The following is a 21,583-nucleotide window of genomic DNA, read 5'->3' as shown; positions in this document are numbered from 1 at the left end:
AAATGCAGAAATCCCTTTGGGCCATGTTTGTCAGCTGCTAGCCCACTTCAGCAAACATTCATCTTCTGCACTGTAGCCTGGTTGAGAGTAAACCACACCATGGTTTGGAGCCACTGCCAGTCACTTATTAGCTGCAAGTCAGACCTGACAGGCATTGGCAGAACCGAAGGACTGAACAGCAAAGAATGTTGCAGGAAAGACTCAGGGTGTAGTGGACTAAGTTCAGGACCAGCTCAGCAATGCTGCTGCAAGTCAGCACCAAGAAACATTCATTTACCTGTATGGAGGGGAGGCTGCAGCACTTCTTCAGTCAGTCTTATTTTGTTGCTAAAGAAACAGAAGGAAAAGCACACTGGCTGCCACTGCCAACAGGAACCAATGCAGAGTCCTCCAAAATTCTCCTTCACACACAAATATATTTCTTTAAAAGCCTGCCATGAAGGGAAATGTTCCAAAACACAGGCTTCTGTGCTGTGCTCGCTCTAGGAGATTCACCCAGTGTTTATTCAATTCAGCCTTTACTAAAATGCACATTTTGATCTCCCGCCAAGTGACCAAGCAAACATCTATAACTGCCTTTGACACCTTTTGGCTACACTCTTCTGGCAAAAGCAACCAGAGGCACTTGCACCAAAGACAAAAGGATCCCCCCTTTCCCCCTCTCCCCCAGATATTCACAAAGGAGAGAGAATGCCCGACTAAAGCAGCTTTCTAATAATCATATTTGCTTTGATGGTAGGGAGCCCTGCACACTGCATTTACACAAGGCCTTTTAAGGGAGTAGTACCCCTCAAAGACAGTACACTCAGGGGAACGGAGGTGAGAGTTTCTATAGAACCTCTTATCCACGCACCTCAGCTTCCAGGAAGCATTCATCTCTTCAGGGAGATTCAAGGCACTTGAGGCTTTCAGCCATGACAAACATGTTTTCTCTATTCAGGGATAGCAGAAGGCAGGGAAGGATGGCACCTTAGAGCCTAACTCATTCTGAACAAGTTAGTCTCCAAGGTGTCACCCTGCCCTGCCTTTTGCCTGACCACACTAACATGGCTAACCATCTCTATTGAGGTAGGTGATAGAAGATAACTGGAGATACAGTTATAGAAACAGCATGAAGGTGTATAGAAAAGCCTGTGGGATTCAGATGATTGTAGGTTGCATCCAGAGAGACTGAAATGGCCTGCAGAGCCCTTGCTATTGTTCGCAGACCTAATGGACTAAAATTGAAGGATTGGGAAAGGTGAGATGCTAATACCCTGCATATGGGCAAGAGAGACATAACCTCTGCCAGCATTTCTTAACCTATAAGCAAAACTACTAAGCATGTGAATGTATCCAGAAGAAGCCCTTGTTCTTCCACTCCTGAACCTCCCTCTTACCAGCCAGTTTGTCCTCGGATTTCTCAGTTACTTGCAATGGCTCTGTGAAGGAACGTTTAAAAATATTTTTGTAGATTTTTAGAACAAATTTAGCTTTAAAAAGCAAACCTTTATTCATTTTAAAAGAATGGGGGGAGGACATAGAAAGAGAGAGAGAGAGAAAAAGAGAGCGGTTTTCAAGAACAAGGCAACGTCCTTAATGTACTTGCAATATTTGTATGGAGCCAAAAAGTAAAACCAATTAAAAACTGACTAAGCCATTTTCATCATGCAACTGAGAAGGATGAAGTAGCTAAATATAAACAGTGAAAAGTCATTAAAGCATTAAAAAAAAAGTCTAAGAAGGTATATGAAATGACTGAGTAACTGGATTTGAAAATCCATGATTTTAATTTGTCCACTATCCCCTCAGAGCTATGTGCCCAGATTTAGCTTTAATTTCTTTATTCCTTCTCTTGCTAATCCATTTTTTACTTCCTAGACAGAAGACTATTGTCTCTCCTTTCTTTACCAGGGTCCTTTTCTTTAGTCTTCCCCACACCCAGACATGTACCAATTGATATGTGGTCTCTTCAGAAACTTCAGTTAAATGAGTTTCACACCTTGCATGAACACTACTGAATCTTCTGCAATGTACCCTGCACATTAATTTTATTTAAATCAGTAAGTGCAGTTAAGAGTTACTAACCACACTTTGGTTTCTGTAAGCTGTTTGCCATGCCACCATCATGAACTCCAATCTTTGTGGTTGTAAAGATGCCACTTACTGCCCCCAGACTGCTGTAACTACTCATGAGCCTTTCTAGCCTTCCAATGAAACTGCAACAGATAACATTCTGTAGCTGCTCTCAATCAGGTTAATTAAGACATTAGCAAAGAAAAATGCCAAGTAATATACCATATTTACTCAAACCTAAGATCTCCACCCCCACCCCCCCATCAGCGTGGGGAAGCCCCTTGTCTTAGATTTGAATACAAAAGTAGTGGGGGGCAAGCAGCTGCTGCAGTTCTGGTCTGGAGTCTGGGTCGGGACCAAAGTCAGACCCACAGCAGCCTCTTGCCCTCCCCTCCACGTGTCCTGTGCAGCTTCTGCCCCTTCTTTCCCTGCTTTCTATCAGGTGCAGCTCAGCTCCAGCCCAGAGCACAAGGAAACTCTATCCCATGCTCAATCAGCAGCACAAACTGGTCCATGGCCCACCAGGGGCCATGCTTCCACCTGCTGTGCTCTGAGAGAGAAAAGAAAAGCAGCATCTGACAGTAAGGGGAGGGGGGAAAAAGGAAGGGAAAGAGGCAAAGACTGCAGGGTAGGAGACAGAGACTGCAGGGACAGGGTGGGAAAAAGCAAATTGTGGGGAGCTGGGGGGGGGTGCCAGTGGCAGGGGGAAGTGCAGGAAGACAGTAGGAGATAGGAGTAGGCAGAGGACTAAGGGGCTACCTGCCCTCCTCCCCCCACCATCCCCCAGCCACTGCTTTCCCTGCTGCAGCAGTAGAGGGGGACAAATTTAAAGACAACCCTCCAATAATTAGATTGTATACCTGGAAAATTATACATAGAAAATTATAACAAATTTGTAAATTTCCCATATACAGACTCTTGTTATTGGGGGGTCGTCTTATATTCAGGGTCATCTTAGATTCAAATAAATATGGTAATTATTTATATATGTTATCTACAGTCTTCTGTAGCTGTGGGAAAGAAGAAGTCTCCTCTGCTTTAGTTACACATTAACACCAAAAATGAGGTAAGAATCAGAAGTTTAGCCAATGCATAAGCAACAGCCTTGGATGTTGCATGTCCTTCCTTCTGGCACTTGACTATGGGTCATGCTTCTCAGCAGGTTGCCAACTCAATTTATTTCACTGACAATCTGCAAACTATTTATTGACAACCACAATTTATACTGGCATGGTCTATATAACTCTTCTGCCAAGCCCTGCCCTGCTGCCAGGCTCCAGTTAGACAGGCTAGGTTCAAATTTAAGGGTTTAATATTAAACACAGTAAAAAAGTTTGGTTGTCAGTAAAAACAAATTCCAGGATTTTCTTTTCTTGGGTTGGCAACGCTTCTTGACTGCAGCAATGGTTTTACATCATGCTGCTCCCACTCCAGGGGTCCCCACTCATCTTCACACACCTCCAATCACACCCTGCTGCCTTCTGTTCCCTCACCCCCATCCTTACCCGCACTCTGCCTCTGTCTTGGTGCAGACCATCAAAGACTACCTGCAACATTATAACATGACCAGATGCCGCAGTAGCAGCAGCACATGAAAGGAGGGGAGCAGAGGTGGAAGGGTCTACACAACCCTTCTGCAGAGAAGGCCTCCTGCAAGGTGCTGCACTCCCACTCAGATATCAGGTGGCACTGCTGTGCTCTGTTTGTCCTTCAAATCAAGCTACGGTTGTTCAGCTTCTTTGCCAGATGGAGTCTCAAATCAAGCAGACCAGCAACGTTGTGTTTTGCATATCTATATGGATTTTACAGACAGGTGTTTTCAGCCTGATTTTTCTTTACTATCTATAAATTTACAGACAGTTGGCAACCCTGTCTCTCAATGACCAAATAGGATATTTTCTTACTGCAGCCTATGTCAGAGTCTTAGATTGGACCCCTTTATGCTCGGTTTCATTTTGCAGTGTTCCATCAACCTCACGGGTTAATGGAGGAGAGTGCCCTTCCCCTGGAGACCATCCTTTTCAAGGCCATAATTGGCACACCTGCACGTACTTCTACAGTTAGTACGACAAACTGTGGCGCTGTTTGTAGTGGAGGTTTTTGCTCCTGGATGCTGTGTCTACACGTGCACCTGGGCCTGCAGCATGCTGAGCCAGGTTGGAGCAGCCTCAGCTGGCAGGAGGTCCAGGGGGTCAGCCTGCCAGCCTGGGGCTGCTGCAGCCTGGGGCTGCTCCAGCCTGGCTCAATGTGCATCAGAGGGACTGGCTGGGGCACAAAGGTGCTCCAGTGCAGGGCCAGCCAGCAGGCAGCTCCCACACTGAAGCACTCTCCTGCCCTAGCCAGCCAAGTCAGCGTCTACACATGTGGTGGGGCACAGTAAATAACACCACTGCAAGCTAGTACTTGCTTTTACAAGTATGACGGCATTTATTAGTTTACTGCACCCTAATAGGGTCACATTAGTAAACACAAAGACTTTAATGAGGAGCTAATTAGGCAACTCCAAAGTAGAAGTCTTGTGTAGATGCACCCAATGTGTCCCCAGGATTTTGAGTCTGCAAAACATGGAGCTAGAAGGATCCATGAGGTCAGTAAGTGGATCCTCCAACTGTTTAGTAAGGTTAATACAGGATGTTCTCAGGTTTCCGGCTAAGCTAGTTTTAAAATTACTCAGGCTTTGGAATAATCTCCGCATAGAAATGGTGCAAGCCCCACTGCACAGTTGATTTCACTGGTAAGGAGTCTTTCGTTATCTTGAGCTTAAAGTTTAGATAAATGAGTCCCATCTTTCTAATGCTACCCTGTGCCCCACCCTCAGTAAATTCTACTCTCTCCTTAGTACCTGCAGCTCAGAAGCCGTGGCAATGCTGGGCCCAGGGGCCAGCATGGGCAGCACTGTGCTTCTAAAAAGATTCCATTTCGATGGCTTGAAAGGTCATAGCACCTTTCTCAAGGACGTGAGAGTTAACCAAGTGTCCTGCCCTCTGAACTTGCAGTCGTCTATAATTTTGCTGAGTTCCTGTCCCAAAATGTTGCATAGAATTTTCTAGAGTACTAACAGGCAGATGCCATGTTAGATTCTACAGATGGCTGCATTTCAGCCATAGGAAAAGACTTCCCTGCTGAGTCGGTTGCAACACTTGGTTTCTAAAGTGCTTTGGGATCCTTTGTGATCAAAGCTGCCAAAGGCTATTACGTTGTGGCCTGTGCTAAGGACTGAATAAGGGTCCTGTATCCAGATTATTTTAAGAGCCTCAAGCCAGTGGACAGTGCTAACTGACAGCTGTTGCATACAGGTTTTTGGGGGTTCTGTATGTGCGAATTCGCTCTTATGCAATGACCCCTTTTATACCAAAAATTTGTTATATGCAAGGTAAATTCACTCTTATGCAATCAGTATAGCAGAAGCCCAGTCAGCTGCTTTGTGCGGTACGTTGTGGGAGTGACGTGCACCAAAATATAGTCTCCTCTGTGGATCTGTGCTGCTCCCTCATCGTCTATGACACATGTATATGTCATGTGTATATGTGTAGTTGCCATCCCCATTATGATAACATTTACTACCACCCTGTGCTTGTGTGTACTATCTGCTGTTGGTGAGTACCAAAATGCCTTGTAAAAGTGGTAGAGAGGGTTTGGGGGTCAGTACAGTCCAGGTCTTGGAACATATCCCTACTTGTTATATTGTAAAGTGGGTTCCCTTTATACGAATTGGAGTTATGCGCTGTTTTCCAGGAACATACTTACAGTATACAGTGTGGGAAACCTGTACCATTTTGTCATTGTAAAAGGATTACTTTTAAACAGCAGCTTGCAATGGCCCCATAAAAGACAATCAGGGTGTCCCCTGTCCCTGGCTCCCTTGGTAGGCAAAAGAAACCTGCTGTGAAAGCAGCTCCACAACCTCATTCCTTCAGGGTTACACAGATAAACTAAGCAGCCTGCAGACACCAGCAGAACTATTATTTCCCCTTGAACTCAGTGGTGGGGGTGAGGGGAAGGAGGGAAGGCTGGGACGAAGAGAAACAAAAGGGCAACAATCAAAGGAGGGACTCTGGAGGCAAGCAAAGGAATTGCTGCACGAGAAAAAAAGGTATAGAAAAAGCAACTACAAGACAATGGGAAGGCAAAGATTTAGTTCACTTTCCAGTAAGAACAAAAATTTTAAAAAACCTCTCCTCCCAAATCACAATGTGGGGTTTTATCCACGTAAGCAAAAGTCTACAAGGAGATGGTACTGGTGGGAGGAGGGCATGGGGAAGAAGAGTTTTTAATATCACAATATTAGAGGATAGACAAATAGGTTTTATGCCTGAGTTGGATGTATTTTCATAACAATTCTGCAGAGCAATTTTCTTTTTCTCCACAAACATCATCATCTCTCATCTACTGGAAAAGAAGAAGCTCATCGGAGCAGGGCATACCTTTTTAGACATCCAAAACTGTCTTTTCTCAAGCAATGTTCATCAACTTTCTAGGCACGGAATCTACCATTTTTCCAACAGCACTGAGGGCAGAAGGCAATATCAACAGCAGACACACAGGGCAGGGAATCAGGGGTGGAATGTGAACACAAGAAGAAAATGCTGAGTGGAAGACTGAACTGAGAATGCAAGAGAAAAAAAACTTCAGAATTAGAACATGTAGTTTAAAAGTATGTTCTCACATTTGGGGCTTGTGTCAGAGAGGGGCAGCCAGAAGCAGGGTAAGCCTCTACCAAGCCTACACAATGAGGGAGTCTAATATACAGTAAAATCTCCATTACCTGACATGAGTGGGGAATGCCAGGTGCTGATAATGTAAAAATGACAGTTATCTAAAAATACTGGAGCCGGAGGGGAGGCTTGCACGCGGCAGCGTGGGGTAGTGGATGGTGGCAGCATGGGGGTGGGGGTGCATACGGCGGCAGCACGGGGTGATGGATGGCAGTGGCAGCGCAGGTTTGGTTGTACACGGCATTGGCAGCGTGGAGTGTTGGATGGTGGAGAGACAGTGGTGGTAACGCAGTGCTGGTTAATAGAGTATGCCGGCTAGTAAAATGCCGGAAAACAGGGATTTTACTGTACTATGTATGCCCCAACATGTGTCGCTGGAGGAAGTACCTCTTGCCTGCTTTCCAAAAAGTAAGAAAAGATTTGCCTACTCTTGGGTATGTTGCAATTTTTGGGACTTTAGCTGAATGTGGGGGCTGGGGGGGGGGGGAGAGAGAAGCGGGGAGGGGGAAAAGAAGAAGCTCAAATATTTGGCTGGAGAGACAGATAATTTTGAGGAGCTAACTCCTTAGTGGGGGCCTACTTTTTTGGCATACGAGCCACAAGGGCCCCACACCCTCCAAGTATCACTCAGCCAATCTACCACTCTTCTTTCTGGTCCCTGCCCGATCTGCCTGCTCCTATCTCCCACCTAAATTGGGAGGGGATGACTGGAATTGGAATGTGAACTAAATCTTCTCCGCCCTGCTTTTTCTTACTAGCCTTTACTGCCATGTCCTGTCCACCAGAATTGCCCCTTCTTTCTCATGCAATGACTCCTTTGCTCCCTCTCTGCTCTGCTGCATGCTGCACACAAACGCTGCCCATGCCATGCAGATCTCACACCTTTTGCTCCTTACCCTAGTCCCTTGCTACCACATTTTTCCTTTCAAGTTTTAATATCTAAAATTGGCCTAACCATCCTGGTCCAAAGGGGGTGGGGGCTAAAGTAGCTAGTTTCCAAGTAGCCTTGGGAGACATGGTGGGGGAATGGGTAGATAATGCCTCCCCTCCTGATAGCATTCTTTCTTTAATATGCCCAGCCCAAGGGCTGCACTCTTCATGGCTGCAGACTACTGAACACCTGATTTTTTGTCTTCTTTTGTTAAAGTCAGTAGTATTTACTTTAGAAGAAAATTGGCGATCTAGGGCACAGGTACACAACTAAAGTGACTTCACTTCTGTACACTCCAGAACGGAGTTAACAGTCAACCAGCCCAGTCATGGCACAAATTTGATGCATTAGCTCCATACAAGCCCTTGACCTATAGAGTGACTGTTCCAGAGTGCCAGAGACAGATGGAATGAATCACAATGGCTCTGTGGCAGGGCACTTTTGGTGCCTGCCACTTTAAGGGCTTGAGCAGACAGCAGACCAGCCTGCAGGTGGGAGCAGACCCAATCAGGAGAGTCACATGGCATCTAGGAGGAGGCCACCTCATTGGAGGAAGGCCTGGATGCTGGAGTACAAGTCCAGGCCCAGGGAGCAGGGCTGGCGGTTGCAATTAGGGAGCTAAAGAGTGAACATGTGCAGGCCAGAGATCTGCTGCTCCCAAAACACCTGGAGGTTCAGGGTAGGAACTATGGGGCTGGAGGAGGTTCCTGGTCTTGGGGAATGACCTGAATACTACACCCTGCTGGGTTGGATGCTGTGGTGGGGCTGCTAATGGCAGGGCAGTCCTCAGGAAGTGCCACACCTGTGCCTCCCTAGTGAACAGTAAGTATGAGGCACTGGAAAGCCTCAGTCCCCCCCTGCCTTGCAGGTGACTACATGGAGGGGAAAGGCTAACGGAGCACACCCTGAGAAAAAAGCACAGGGGCCTGGGCCCATTGAGTGGGGGCTGAAGCAGGGCCTAGCCCACTGAGTAGAGTCTGAGGCAGGGTGCAGGCACATCGACAGACACCCGAGGCTCAAGTGGGCTCTAGGCTGAGTTGGGGCCCCACGTATGTCGACAGACTCCTGAGGCCCAAGGGGCGTCAGGTCCAAAAGCCCCAGTGAGAGGGTATAGTGGCCCCAGTGAGGGGGTGGAGTGGGAGCCAGTAACCATGTAGAGCAGGGCCTTAGGGAGCCTGCAGGACTGCACATGGGCCGACCGGAGTATCTGGAGTTGAGGTCCCAGTGAGGGGGCATGAGGCCCAGGCATGGCTAAGGACACCTGAGGCCAAGTTGGGCCAGAGGCTGAGCGTGGCCAAGTTAAGGGGCCATGGGAGTAATAGTGGATAGTGACTGGATGTCATCTGAGGCATGGGACATGGTAAAGGGAAGGTTGGAGCCATGTATTACACCCTTGGCATCAGGGCATTAAATGGGTAGCCTCCCGCAATTTTCTATCCTCTCTTGCACATCAAGGCATGGCAGATGAGGCAGGACAGAATGCCTTAGGCAGGTGAGCAGGCTGACAATGACTTCCAGCCTCGAGATGGCCCTCTGTCACAGGCTCCAAATGACTTACAGACTGCTGTGCTATACTGCTGTATGTGGGCAATTCTCCCCCAGAGTCATGGGTCTGGGAAGGACAAGGCTTCCAAAAAGCACACAAGAAGAGACTCTTTGCATTGAGCCGATTGAGAAAACAAGATTGTGCACAGTGCCTGGGGCAGGACCTGAAAATCAATTTCACAGCTGTTTGAAGAAAGGAAACTACCATGATATAATAGAGTCAGGATATAATCTCTATCTATACCACCAATATACCTATCAGGATATAAAAAAAATTCTTCTTCTGGGAAGAGATGGGTTCCACCAGACATACGGGAAACAGTGTTTTCATGTATAAGCTTGCTAACCTAGTGAGGAGGGTGTGAAACTAGGTTCACCAGAGGATGGATGCAAAAGCCGAGAGGTAAGTAAAGAGCCAGGGGACCTGAATAAAAACTTAGTAAGGGGAAGCAATAACAGAAGCTTTAACAATGTTATCAGGGGAAAAAATAGGACAGTTAGTCAGATACCTGAAATGTTTGCATACTAATGCAAGAAGTGTGGGGAGCAAACAGGAAGACTTGATGATCCTCATACAATCAGAGACTTATAATGTAATTGGGATTACATAAACATGGTGGGATAGTTCACATGACTGGAGTGCAGTCATGGATGGGTATAGCTTGTTCAGGAAGGATAGGCAAAGAAAAGAAGGAGGAGGTGTCCATATCTAAAGGCAATATACATGTTCTGAGGTGCAGTACAACATGGGCTTTTGAAAGCGTCTGGATAAAGGTCAGAGGGGGAAATAGCAGTGGGGGATGGCATGGTAGGTATCTGCTATAGGCCTCCAAACTAACAAGTTGACGAGGCCTTCTTTAAACAACTGATGGAAGCTTCCAAATCGCAGGACCTGGTTCTATTAGGAGACTCTAATTATCAGGACATTTGCTGGGAGGGAGTGATGGCAGCACACAAGCCATAGGTGATGTGTAGGTGGACACGGGGGGGAGAGGGGGGACCGCATGTGTGCCCCCCTGAAAGCACTGGTGCGCCCCCTGACAGGGGCTCTCTGGCTGGTAGGGGGGCATGCAAGCACTCGTGTCCCCCCACCCTAAAACTGGCTCCGCTGGCACCCCGTCAGCAGCGGAATGCCACATGCGGAAGTTACTTCCGCTGCCACCGCCATGCCACTGGCACGCTTGGCAACCAGCTGCTGGGGGAACCCTCCCACAGTCATGTCTTGCTGGTGGCCCCCAGACTCGGGAGGCACCAGTCACCCATGGCACAAGCAGTTCAGCAAACTCTTTGATAAAGGTAGTATAGAGGCCAACTGGAGGGGAAGCTCTTTTTGACTCGCTCACTTACCCTGCTCATGAGCTGGGAAGAATTGTTGAGAAGATGAAGATGGAAGGTAATTTGGGTGACAAGATCTTGAAATCCATCATTTCAGTGTCACAGGAGAAGAAGGAAGGAGAGCACAAAAATAAAGACACTGGACTTCACCAGACTAATGAATTCAGGGAACTGGTGGGCAGGATCCCCTGGAAGGAAAGTCTGAGGGGAAAAGGAGTCCAAGAGAGCTGGCTGTACTTTAAGGAGTCCCTTTTTAGGGTGCAGAAGCAAGCTATCCTTATATGACAGAAGAATGGGAAGTGCAACAGGAAACCAGCCTGGGTAAACAGCAATCTCTTCAATGAGTTGAAACTCACAAAAGGATTCCTACAAGAAGTGGAAACTTGGTCACAGTACTAGGGAAGTGTGTAAGAGCATCACATGGCCATGAAGGGAGAAAATTATGAAGGCTGAGTTGCAATCTGAGATGTAGCTGGCAAGGGACATAAAAGACAATAAAAAGGGATTCTACAAGTATGTTGAAAGGAAGACCAGAGAAACTGTTGGTCCCTGGCAGAAAGTGGAAGGTAATCTAGTTACAGATGATGCAGAAAAAGTTCTGAAGTATTCAATGCCTTTTTTACTTCAGTCTTCACAAATAAGGGGGGGGGGGAGTTACCAGATGACACATGCGGCTGGCAACAAAGGACAGGAAGGGAGACAAACAGCACAGAGTAATAGAAGAACAGGTTAGCGATTACTTAAAACCTCTAGCTTCTCTTAAATTGGCAGGACAAGATGGGATACTGAAAGAACTGGCTGAGGCAATTTCAGAGCCACTGACTATCCTTTTTAAGAACTCATGGAGGTTGGTTAAGGTCCTGGAAGATTAGAAGAGGGCAAATATAACACCCATCCTTAAGAAAGGGAAGAAGCCGGATCCAGGGAATTAGATCGGTCAGCCTGACCTAGATACCTAGAAAAATCATGAAGCAGGCCCTCAAGGAATCTATTGTGAAGTACCTGAAGGAGAACAAGGTGATCAGGAACAGCTGGTATAGGGGGTTCCTAGTATTGGTCATGCCTGACCTATCTGATTTCCTTGTATGATAAGGTGACAGGCTCTGTGGATGAAGGGGAAAGCAGATGTTATATACCTTTACTTAGACAAGGCTTTTGACACTGGCCTCCCATGACGTTCTCACTAAAAAGCTAAGGAAATAGACACTAGATGAAAGTACTGTGAAGTGGATAACAGGTGAATCACTGTACTCAATGAATAGTCATCAATGGCTCAAAGCCTACTTGGGAGGAGGTATCAAATGGGGTTCTCCAGAGGTCTGCCCTGGGTCCAGTATTCTTAATATCTTCGTTAATGGTTTGGACAATGGGATTGAGTCCATGCTTACAGCTTGCAGACAACACTAAATTGGATGAAACTGCAGATACTCTTGATAGTAGGGCTAGGATCCAGAATGACCTGGACAGACTGGAGAAGTGGTCCACAAGTAACCAGCTGAAAATCAAAAAGGATAAGTGCAAAGTCCTGCACTTGGAACAGAAAAACTGCAAGCTCAAGTACAGACTGGGGAAAGATTGGCTATGATACATTACTGCAGAGAAAGGCCTTGGGGTTACAGTAGACCATAAGCTGAATATGAGCCAACAGTGCGCGACTCTTGTATTAAAAAACAGCATACTGGATTGTATTAACAGGAGTGTCACTTGCAAATCAGGGGAAGCGATTTTTCCCTTCTGTTCAGCACTGGCGAGGCTTCACCTGGAATACAGTCAACCTCCACTTAGTGCTCTTAATTGGTTCTTGAAAAAACAAGCATTAAGTGAAACGAACATTAAGTGAAACCAAAAGTATTTGATGACCCACGATGGTGACCACAAGTGTTATAACGAGACTCACTGAGTGCGAAATGAAATCAGGTATCCATTTCAAATGAGTGTTATAGCAAAATAGCGCTAAGTGAAACAGTGTTAAGTGGGGGGTGCCTGTACTGTGTCCATTTTGGGCCCCCCCCTTCAAGAAGTATGGGGACAAGTAGGAAATAGTCCAGTAGAGTGACAAAAATGATTAGGGGCCTGAGAGGAACAATTTATGAAGAACAGCTGAAAGAACTTGGGTTATTAGTCTGAAGAAGAGAAGACTGAAGGGGAATTTGACAACAATCTGCAAATACCTGAAGGGCCATTTACAGAGAAGATGGAGGTGGGTTTTTCACCACGGCTATAAGGGACAGAACTTGGAGCAACAGCCTTAAATTTCATCAGGGGAAATTTAAGCTAGAAATTAGGAGGAACTTTCTGACTATGAGGGTGGTCAAGTACCCGAACAGGTTATCTAGAGAACTTGTGTAATCTCCATCCCCGGAAGTTTTCAAGAGCAGGTTAGAATGACACTTGGCTGAGATGGTTTAGCCAGGAATCATCTTGCCTGGAGCAGGATAGATAAGCTGACCTTGTGTGGTCCCTTTGAGTCCTACTTCCCTAAAATGCTATAATAGCCTACTTCCAGGCTCCCAACATGCACGCACACTTAGAAAGTTTATTTTACAACGAAGAGTGAGTATATCCAACCTTGATCCTTAAATACTATTACTGCCTGTCTCAAGCTTGCCACAGTGGAATGTTTCTGAAAGTCTTTCTGCAACATAAACTGCCTCTTCTTCCTGACTCGGGTGCCTTCCCAACTCCTACTCAAGGTCCAGCTAGATGCGATATAGGGGCTGGAGCTGCAGAGGAACGGGCGAAGGCCAGAGCTGTGAAGCCAGATCACAAGCCCTTCCCTTCTTCAGCGGTTAGGGTCTCCTTTTCAAGTATAAGTTACCCTCAGTTTCCCTTTCACTGAGAGGCCCTGGAAACCAGTCCTTCCTTCTCCAGCAGCACTGAGAAAGGCAGCTATTGTGGAACAGCTGTTTTTTTTCTGCACATGCACCTAAGAAGAGGGGGAGAACAAAGTGAAACAAAAGGCATTCCAAGCTTATGTGTCACTGGTATATTGAAGCAAACCCTGAAATGCTGAGGTGCCGGTACAATTACCACCTCCAACCGGCTCACAGTCCCCACCAGCCCACTTCTCATGTCAGAAAAAAACAAACCCAAAACCAAAAAGCAACCCCCCCACACCCAACCTATGTCATTAGAACAAAAAAAATCTGTACACAATGGCTCCCTCTTCCTCAACACATCTGTCCTGTCTCTTCACAAACATGCTGGCTTTAGTGACAAAGATCTTACTCTGCTAGCTTGATGGAACAAAAACAATGATGGGAAAATACGCTGGAGTCCCCTGACCTCTGTACTTCAGCAGTATAAATTCATTTCTGATTGCAGAATCTTATTGCCGATGATATCATGAGAGACAGGAAAAGTACTATGCAATTCTCATGTCCATAGCGTAGCTGATAGCTGACTATCAGGGAAGACTATTAGGGAGGATTCTTGGCTGGAGTACACTGATCTGGAATAAATAGAGTCTCACAATCCATTTCCCTCATATACAGAACACGTTTCTGTGCTTTAGACAAAGATCCTTGCCAGCATTCCCTTAGCTTTAAAAAAAACCCAAACCTTTTATCTATTTCTCATCTTTTCAGTTAAAAAACAGTTTCCCCACTAGCCTCCCACCATTCCTCCGTTCTTTGGTTTGGCAATTCATCTTCTTTTTATTTAGCATTTCCAAAATCTGTCTGTACTCCATGCAACCTTGAATAAGATGTCCTCCTTCCAGCTCCTAAACAAATGGCAGTGACACTCCTGGAAAAAAGAAATCACTGAAACACTAACTACAGATTATACATTTAAAATTAGAGAGGCATAGCCAGGTGGCCATTCGAAAATACCGCAAAGGCAGCAGAACAGCTAAAACAACTGAAGCTAATACTTAAGAACTGATTAGTGTTCATAGGCTCCCTCACCAGATCCAGGCAAATAAGAAATCAATCTCACAGCTAGTGTGTCCCCTGGTCAAGATGCAGTGGGGTAAGTCATGCAGTGATGACACAAAGACCAAATGTCAAGGTTACTTTCTTCAGAAAAATCTTTCTATTATTTGTCTGAGACTATTGGTTTCCAGACCTTTTCAATTACAACTTTTAGTGATGGCTGGAAAGGGAAAAAGTTCCTGGTCTGCTATTGCCATTCTCTAATTAAAACTCTTATTGGGAAAAGCTTGCTAACACCCATCATTGCAAAACATGGTGTCAGCATATTGGAGGTGGGGGTCCTGGTAGAAGTGCACCGATACATCGGTCCATATCATACTGGCACCAAAAAAAGGAAAATTGACATTATTGGCAATTGGCTTTTTTAGCCCATGTGGCCGATAACATCACCAATAAGTGCCACATGCACATGCACAGACTCAGCATGCACACAGCCAGCCCAGGAGCTTGGAAAGCAGCTTCTGGCAGGTAAGTCTACTGGGGGCACCCCCAGACGAGCCACTAGCGGCTCTGACAAGCACCCTGCCCTGGCTGAGCAGTGCCTGCCCCTACCCATCTCCTCCCTCACTGTGGGGGCCTCAATCTGTCCTTCCCCATGCCCCTGCCCTCCCCTCCACCACAGAGTTACCAGCTAGACACTGCTCTCCAAGATGCCGGGCTGCATATTGGCAATCGGATCAGTACTGGCCGATATCAATGGCTGATTATTGATATCGGCACAAAAAATATTGATGTACCCCTAGTTCTTGGTGAAGTAGGTGATAAATTAGGGCTAGAGACGATATGCAAATTAGTGCTGAATTCAGAGAAGGCCCCTACAAAATGAACTTCATCACTGGGAGACGTGAACTTCACCTTAAATATTACTCTAACCTTAATTTTTCTGGGAACACATCAATTGTAGCCTCTGTGCAGATGATCAGAAACAAGAACAGATGCTAAATGTCCCCAAAACATTTAACCTAAGTCTAAAGATCATTGTAGGAAGAGACAGAGAAAATGTCAATATAAAAAAAAAGACAGTCAAAAGAAACCTAGCAGGTTTGCCTTAAAAAAAGAAGCATATTTAACAACTTAAAAGCCAGAGGCAGTCATATGCATTGCAATTCATTCCAGACAATGGCTTGAGGGCCTAAATGTCCTTGATACAAGCAAGCAAGTCAATCACGCAAAAACAGTTGTGTCTGGAAAGTTTCTCCTCCCTGCAGACACTTTTCTGGCACAAGGAGGAGCTTGCAGATTAGCAATTACTTATCGGAACACTGTCATTCATTCAGATCATAGCAGCCTTCATGTCCTATTACTGTGTCAAGCTGAGTTCCACTTCCCTGGCTTACTACTAGATGGAATAACCTTTCTGTTGTCTTTTTCGAAAGAGACAGAGTTAGCCCTGCTAGTCTGAAGTGCATATACACCTACTTTGGTTATCCTGCCTTCATCTTTTTCCAGGACAACTATTTTACACAAATTGTGCGACGCAGGGAAGCAGGGCAAGGGAAGTTTTCCCTACAACACCTCCTTTATGAGTAGTTTCCTAGTTTTAACCATTCAGGCTGCTTGCAAATGTTTAAAACACAAAACAAACAAACAAAACCGGGGCTTTACTGGCACCAGCAGTATGTTACTTAAACCCAGCTCCACAGCATCTGTATATCTCATGTGCTTTTAGCACTTTTAACTAATAGCCAATTCAATCTTTCACTAAGGATGCTTTCAAACTAAGGACCATGAACTCTGATGCCAACTGTCGTGGATTAACAAAGAGAAAGGGGCAGTCTCCAAGATACCTATGACTCGGGTCCTGGTGTGTCATAACTTGAACTGTACTGAAAAAGAAATAGCTTGCCAGCGCTGCTTAGAGAGCACCTCCATCATCACTGAATTTCCACTCAGCCATCACCTCCATCACATCTATTTCCTTTCATGCTCACTGAAAAGTGACCCTCTAAACAGAATGTGTCTTTTGGCTGAAGTCATGTACAATGTGCCACGCAGGAGCCCTGTCTAGAGGTAACATGGGCAACCACGGTGAGGTCCAGATCTAAGAATGGTTGCAGCTCTGGAGTTGGACATTGGTAGCAAAAGCATGTTCTTGGCCACTCTTACTAACTAGATATCCAGAAGCAGATGAATGAGGCCTGCTTCAATGAGAAGACAGTGAATAAATCTCTGCTGTTTTCTCTGGTTGCCCCACCAGCCAAATAATGTCCACCCCCATCAAAACTGAATTTCCATTCAGCTACCACCTCCAGCACAACTCTATTTCCTCTCAACCACCTCTCTCTCCTTCTTGCCCTGTCCTTAGTTGGGCACAAAGAAAGCCAAGCAATTATGCTAGATGAACAGAAGAGTGGAATGGCAGGGCACATCGGTGCTATGCAAAGCAAACTCTCATTACTAACTCCCCTGCACACACACCAAGCAAGAGGAAGGACAGAAACAGAACCCTGGCAAAGACCACAAGGAAAAGGCCACTGGGGCAGAGAAGCAGCCATCCCATACCACAATTTAAATAATCTCAGCATCATTATTTTATTACAACATGCTGTTTGTGGTGATAGGAAGTTTCAGTAGCTCCACTCTAAGAATTGTAAGTAAATCACCAATTATTATGCATGAGTGGAGAGAGAGAAGAGGGTAATGGGTATAAGTATGCACATACATATATAAAATGTTCGTGATTTACAACTCCTCATGCTCATTCACAGGTGGTATTCCTCATACTGTAGATAAATCAAATGCAAATGCAGGGGGGAAATTCATAATCCAGTCACCCACAAAAATGAATTTTGCTTTCTCTAGAAGTCTACTGTATTATTTTTCCAATATATTGCACTGTACAATATAAGTACTGTAGTATCAATCTTTGTATCCCTTGGAAAAGCAGGTAAATCTTTCAACTCTATGTGCGATTAGCATTGCCTGGCAGAGGTATTAATGGTCTCATCGCTGCATGGGGATTATTTACAATACTTGCCCTATTCCCTCATTTTGTACTCACTGTGATAAATTGCCACTTCTTTAAAACCTTGAAACTGAAACACTGCAGTAAAAGAAATAAAAAAGCAAAAGAAACCTCAGAGCTACACCCACATGCCAGATGCGGTCTTTCAATCCCTACTTCTCCAGTTTTGTTAGCTAGTTTTACTTGCTTTCTCAGATTATGTAAACTGTTCACCAGCTTTTCCTCTAGTCTATAACCATCATTCTTTTTGCAGTTCTACTGGGTTTCTGAAATGGTAGACAAACATGCACTATGCTCCTTTCCAAATATACCCACCACTATAGTATCCAGGCTCTGTATTATAACACTGACACATGTGCATATAAGTTGTTTAAACAAGGATTCATTCAGAAGATTTAGGTTATGAAGGAAGATTTGGACTCCATTCTGTCCTCCCTAGCCTGGAGAAACTCCAGGTGAAAGAAGAGTAGCTTGGGGCTTTCTGCAAAAAAACAAGAGGCTTCAGGGTTTATAACCTGATGTGGTGGCTAAAACACCAAAAAACCCTATGAACACCAACATGAAACCTTTCACTGCCCCCTCCAACTGGGCAGTGTACATTTTTTGGTTAAAGGAACACCTTACATTTATACAGCTACTTACACCCAGAATACCAACATGCTTTACAAACTAGATATGTGCATAGTTCTGACATGCATCGCTTCTTTTACCACCCTGAGGTAAAAAAAAAAAAAGACAATAATATTTTGATACTTTGGCAGCTCTTCTACCCACAAGATTGACAGAAAATTAAAGAATGTTCTATCCAGTTTTCCCTGAAGAAGTGAGTTCACATGGGCAGGAAATAATTACAAAGCTGAAATTTGGCTAGGGCACTGGGCTGACACCTAAATGCTTTATATAAAAGGAATTATCAGGATCTTAATTTAACATTGCCTATGAAAGATAGCACCTCAAGCAGTACAATGCCCTCTACTGCTATGCTGGGGCGTATCATCTCTGTATTGACTATGCAGGAAGAAAAAAAATCCAGGCACTCAGCGCACTCCATATTAGGATAAGGTTATCCAGAATCATAGCACTCTTAATCCAAGAAGATGTAGTGCCCAAGCACAAAGTTAAACCAATAAACAACTGCAATCCACATCAATTATAATACTACAATAAATGGTTTGCAGATTACAGAGTAAAGCAATAGATGACAACTTTGTGTCTAGCTTTTTTTTCCCCAGCCAAGGGGAAGCTATTGTTTTTACAAGTTTGAACTCTACCCAAACCCAGTTCAAAGGCTCATGTAGTCTTTCTGGCAAGGGAAAGATGGTTTTAAAAAACCCAAAAAAACAAAAAACACACACATGCACAAAATTAGAAAGCATGACTGCCTGAGTCAAACAGAAGTGTGGTTTCCAAGCTGTGCTGTACATGCTTTACCAGTCCTTATTTATGACTCGACACAAAAGATACTGCCAGCTCCTTCACTTAACAAAGTTCACAAAAAAACCACCATTTTTATGAGCATACTGGATGCTTGAACACTGAAAGAAGGTCTCCCTCGGCACATGCAGCAGAATATATATATAAAAATGCTGATATAAAAATGCTGTACTGTATTTCTTCACAGATCCAGTATGCATCTTATTAATACTAAGCTATGCACGTGGGCTGTTACCAAGTGTGGCGTGTTTCAACTGCCTTGCATTCAGTTCTCCCTAAACTCATCAAACCAGGGATTTTACATTGCTATAACAACTTTCAGACAGAGATCTCAAAGCTTGTCAGAAAACTATGCATATTTCTTCAATAAGACAGGCACTTCTGGAATGGGATACGACAGTTCACACCAGCTGTTTTACGTGTCCAGCAGTACTACAAAACACTTGAAGGCACACAGCGAAGAATACTGTATGTAACTGGACCTAGAAGGGGGATGAAGGAAGGCAGTTATGCCAGATGAAAGACACAGGAAGGAACCCCTACTCCTGTAAAAAAAAAAGCAACAAAATCTTCAATTAGCAGAGACAAGGGGCAACTTTCATACTCAGCAGCACAGCCTAGCACACCAGGGGTCAGTTCTGCCCGTAATATAAGAAATGAGTACCACTTAGAGCGTACTAGGAGGCTTCCTAGTCGAGTACTGACCGGCTTTGGTTAGGGTGTGCCAGGAGGCTTACTAGTCAGTACTCAACTAAGAAGCCTCCTGGTATACCCTACTTGCACCCAGTCAGTACGAGTATACCAGGAGGCTTCTTAGTCAAGTACTGACTCAGTTCAAGTACATCTGAAGTTAGCTTGTTAAGTTAGACCATCAGAAGTGGCAGGCTGTAGGCCTAACAGAAAAAGGACCATTCCACTGAATTCCTTCCCCTGCTCCAACCTAATTTACCAGTTCTGAATGGATTCCCTTCCAGCACAAACCATTCCAGCCCCAGCACTGTGCCCCACATCTGAACTGCCCCTAGCACCAAGGGGTGCAGGTGCCTGACTAGGGCTCCCAGGCATAGGGGCATGCTGACAAGATGCCACTCAAAGCATTTAAGAATCAAAATGCAACTGCCTTTGCTCATTTATTCCCCTCCCTCCAATTCCAGAGACGGCAGGCATCTCTGGTGGAAAGGCACGGAGCATGATCCACTGCCCAGCATCCCGCAGCCAAGGGAGGGAGTCTCATCCAGTGGTCCTTGCCACAAGCCTGAAACAGGAACAAACTAAATAGTTGAAAAAATTGTTCTTTGCAATGTTTCAGGTACAGATACCCTCCTTCAGGCAGAGGGAGAGTCTATCCTCTGCCTGAAGAAGGGTGCTTGTACTCGAAAGCTTGCCAAAGAACAGTTTTTCCAACTATTTAGTTGGTCTAACAAAAGAGATATCACATTTACCCAAAGCACCTTGTCTGCCTATGTCCTTAGACCAACACAGCTACGACCAACACCCCTAAAAGAGGAACAGGGGCTTCAACCTTTCACCGATCTCCTGCCCTTAACTAAACACAGCTACAACCAAGACCCCTAAAAAAGGAATGGGGGTTCAACCTTGCACTGATCTCCTGCCCTTAAACCAACACAGCTACAGCCAGCACCCCTAAAAAAGGGATAGGGGTTCAACCATTCACTGATCGCCCACCCTTAGACCAAAATCCCTAAAAGAGGAGCGGGGGCTTCAACCTTTCACCAATCGCCCACCCTTAGACTGACACGGCTGCAACCAACACCCCTGAAAGAGGACCCGAGGCTTCAACTTTTCATGGATTGCCTGCCCCGAGAGCCAGCGGCTTACCCAGCAGCAGAAGGGACGTCAGTCCTAGTAGAGGGCTCCTCATCTTTGTCGGGGAGCAAGGAGAACAGGGCAGCTCCTTCCCACGGGCTCTTGCTCCGTGAGCTGTCAGCGCCTGCTACGTCCAGATCTTTTGGTGGGAGCAGAAGGAGCAGAGCTGGGGGCGGAAAGCGTGCAATAAGAGAGGAGTGGAAGTGCCCGAAAGGATCTTCCCAAGAGCGCTGCTGCTGCCTCCCCAGGGCTGGCACCGGGCAGGGCGGGCCAGAGCCCCCGTGCAGCCGGGCTGGGGCGGGCAGGCGGCGCCTCCCTGCGGCGGGCGCGGGCTCCTGCTGCCCCGGGCCGGGCCGCGGGCTGAAGGAGGCACGCGGGAGGCAGCCCACGCCTGCTGCTGTAGGGGCCTGGCTCCCCCCGACCGCCCGGGGCTGCCTGCCTGGTGGCCAGGCAACCCACCCACCTACCTAGCTAGCTAGCTAGCTAGCTACCTACCCGCCCGCTCTGCTCCGCTCCACTCCGCACCGCCTGGGTGCAGCCCCCGCTCCGGAGCTGCCGGGCGGCAAGCTCCTCCCGCGCTCCGCCCTCCCCTCTCCTTCTCCTCCCCAGCCCCCTTCCCTTTCCCTTTCCCTTTCCCCCGGGGCGGCGGGAGGCGCCGACGGGGGCAGGGGCAAGGCCCGAGCGGAGTCTTATGGCGCGGGCTGCCCCGGGCCGGCACAGGGCACAGGTGGTGCCCGAGCCGTGCTGCTGGCGCACGTGGCCCCGGGGCCAGGTCCCGACGATGACACGAGGGGATTGGGGGCTCCACATGAGCGCTGTTGCTGGAAACGAGCTGACGCGG

At 46.3% G+C, this 21,583-nt stretch overlaps 1 protein-coding gene across 2 annotated transcripts in view; it reads right to left on the bottom strand.

Moving 5' to 3' along the window:
* IGSF3 (immunoglobulin superfamily member 3) overlaps nucleotides 1-21,334 on the bottom strand; it is a 154,985-nt gene extending 133,651 nt beyond the window's left edge. For both annotated transcript variants that reach the window (XM_014599138.3, XM_019476284.2), the window contains exons 1-2: nucleotides 21,238-21,334; nucleotides 20,755-20,908 (exon numbers count right to left, since the gene is read on the bottom strand). In XM_014599138.3, the coding sequence (XP_014454624.1) occupies nucleotides 20,755-20,797 (43 nt within the window). In that variant the 5' untranslated portion in view covers nucleotides 20,798-20,908; nucleotides 21,238-21,334. The remainder of the gene's footprint in view (nucleotides 1-20,754; nucleotides 20,909-21,237) is intronic.
* Between the last annotated feature and the right edge of the window lie 249 nt (nucleotides 21,335-21,583).

Source organism: Alligator mississippiensis, chromosome 1, assembly GCF_030867095.1.
Source record: "Alligator mississippiensis isolate rAllMis1 chromosome 1, rAllMis1, whole genome shotgun sequence".
Lineage (NCBI taxonomy): Eukaryota > Metazoa > Chordata > Crocodylia > Alligatoridae > Alligator > Alligator mississippiensis.
This window is presented reverse-complemented; position numbering and strand designations above follow the sequence as displayed.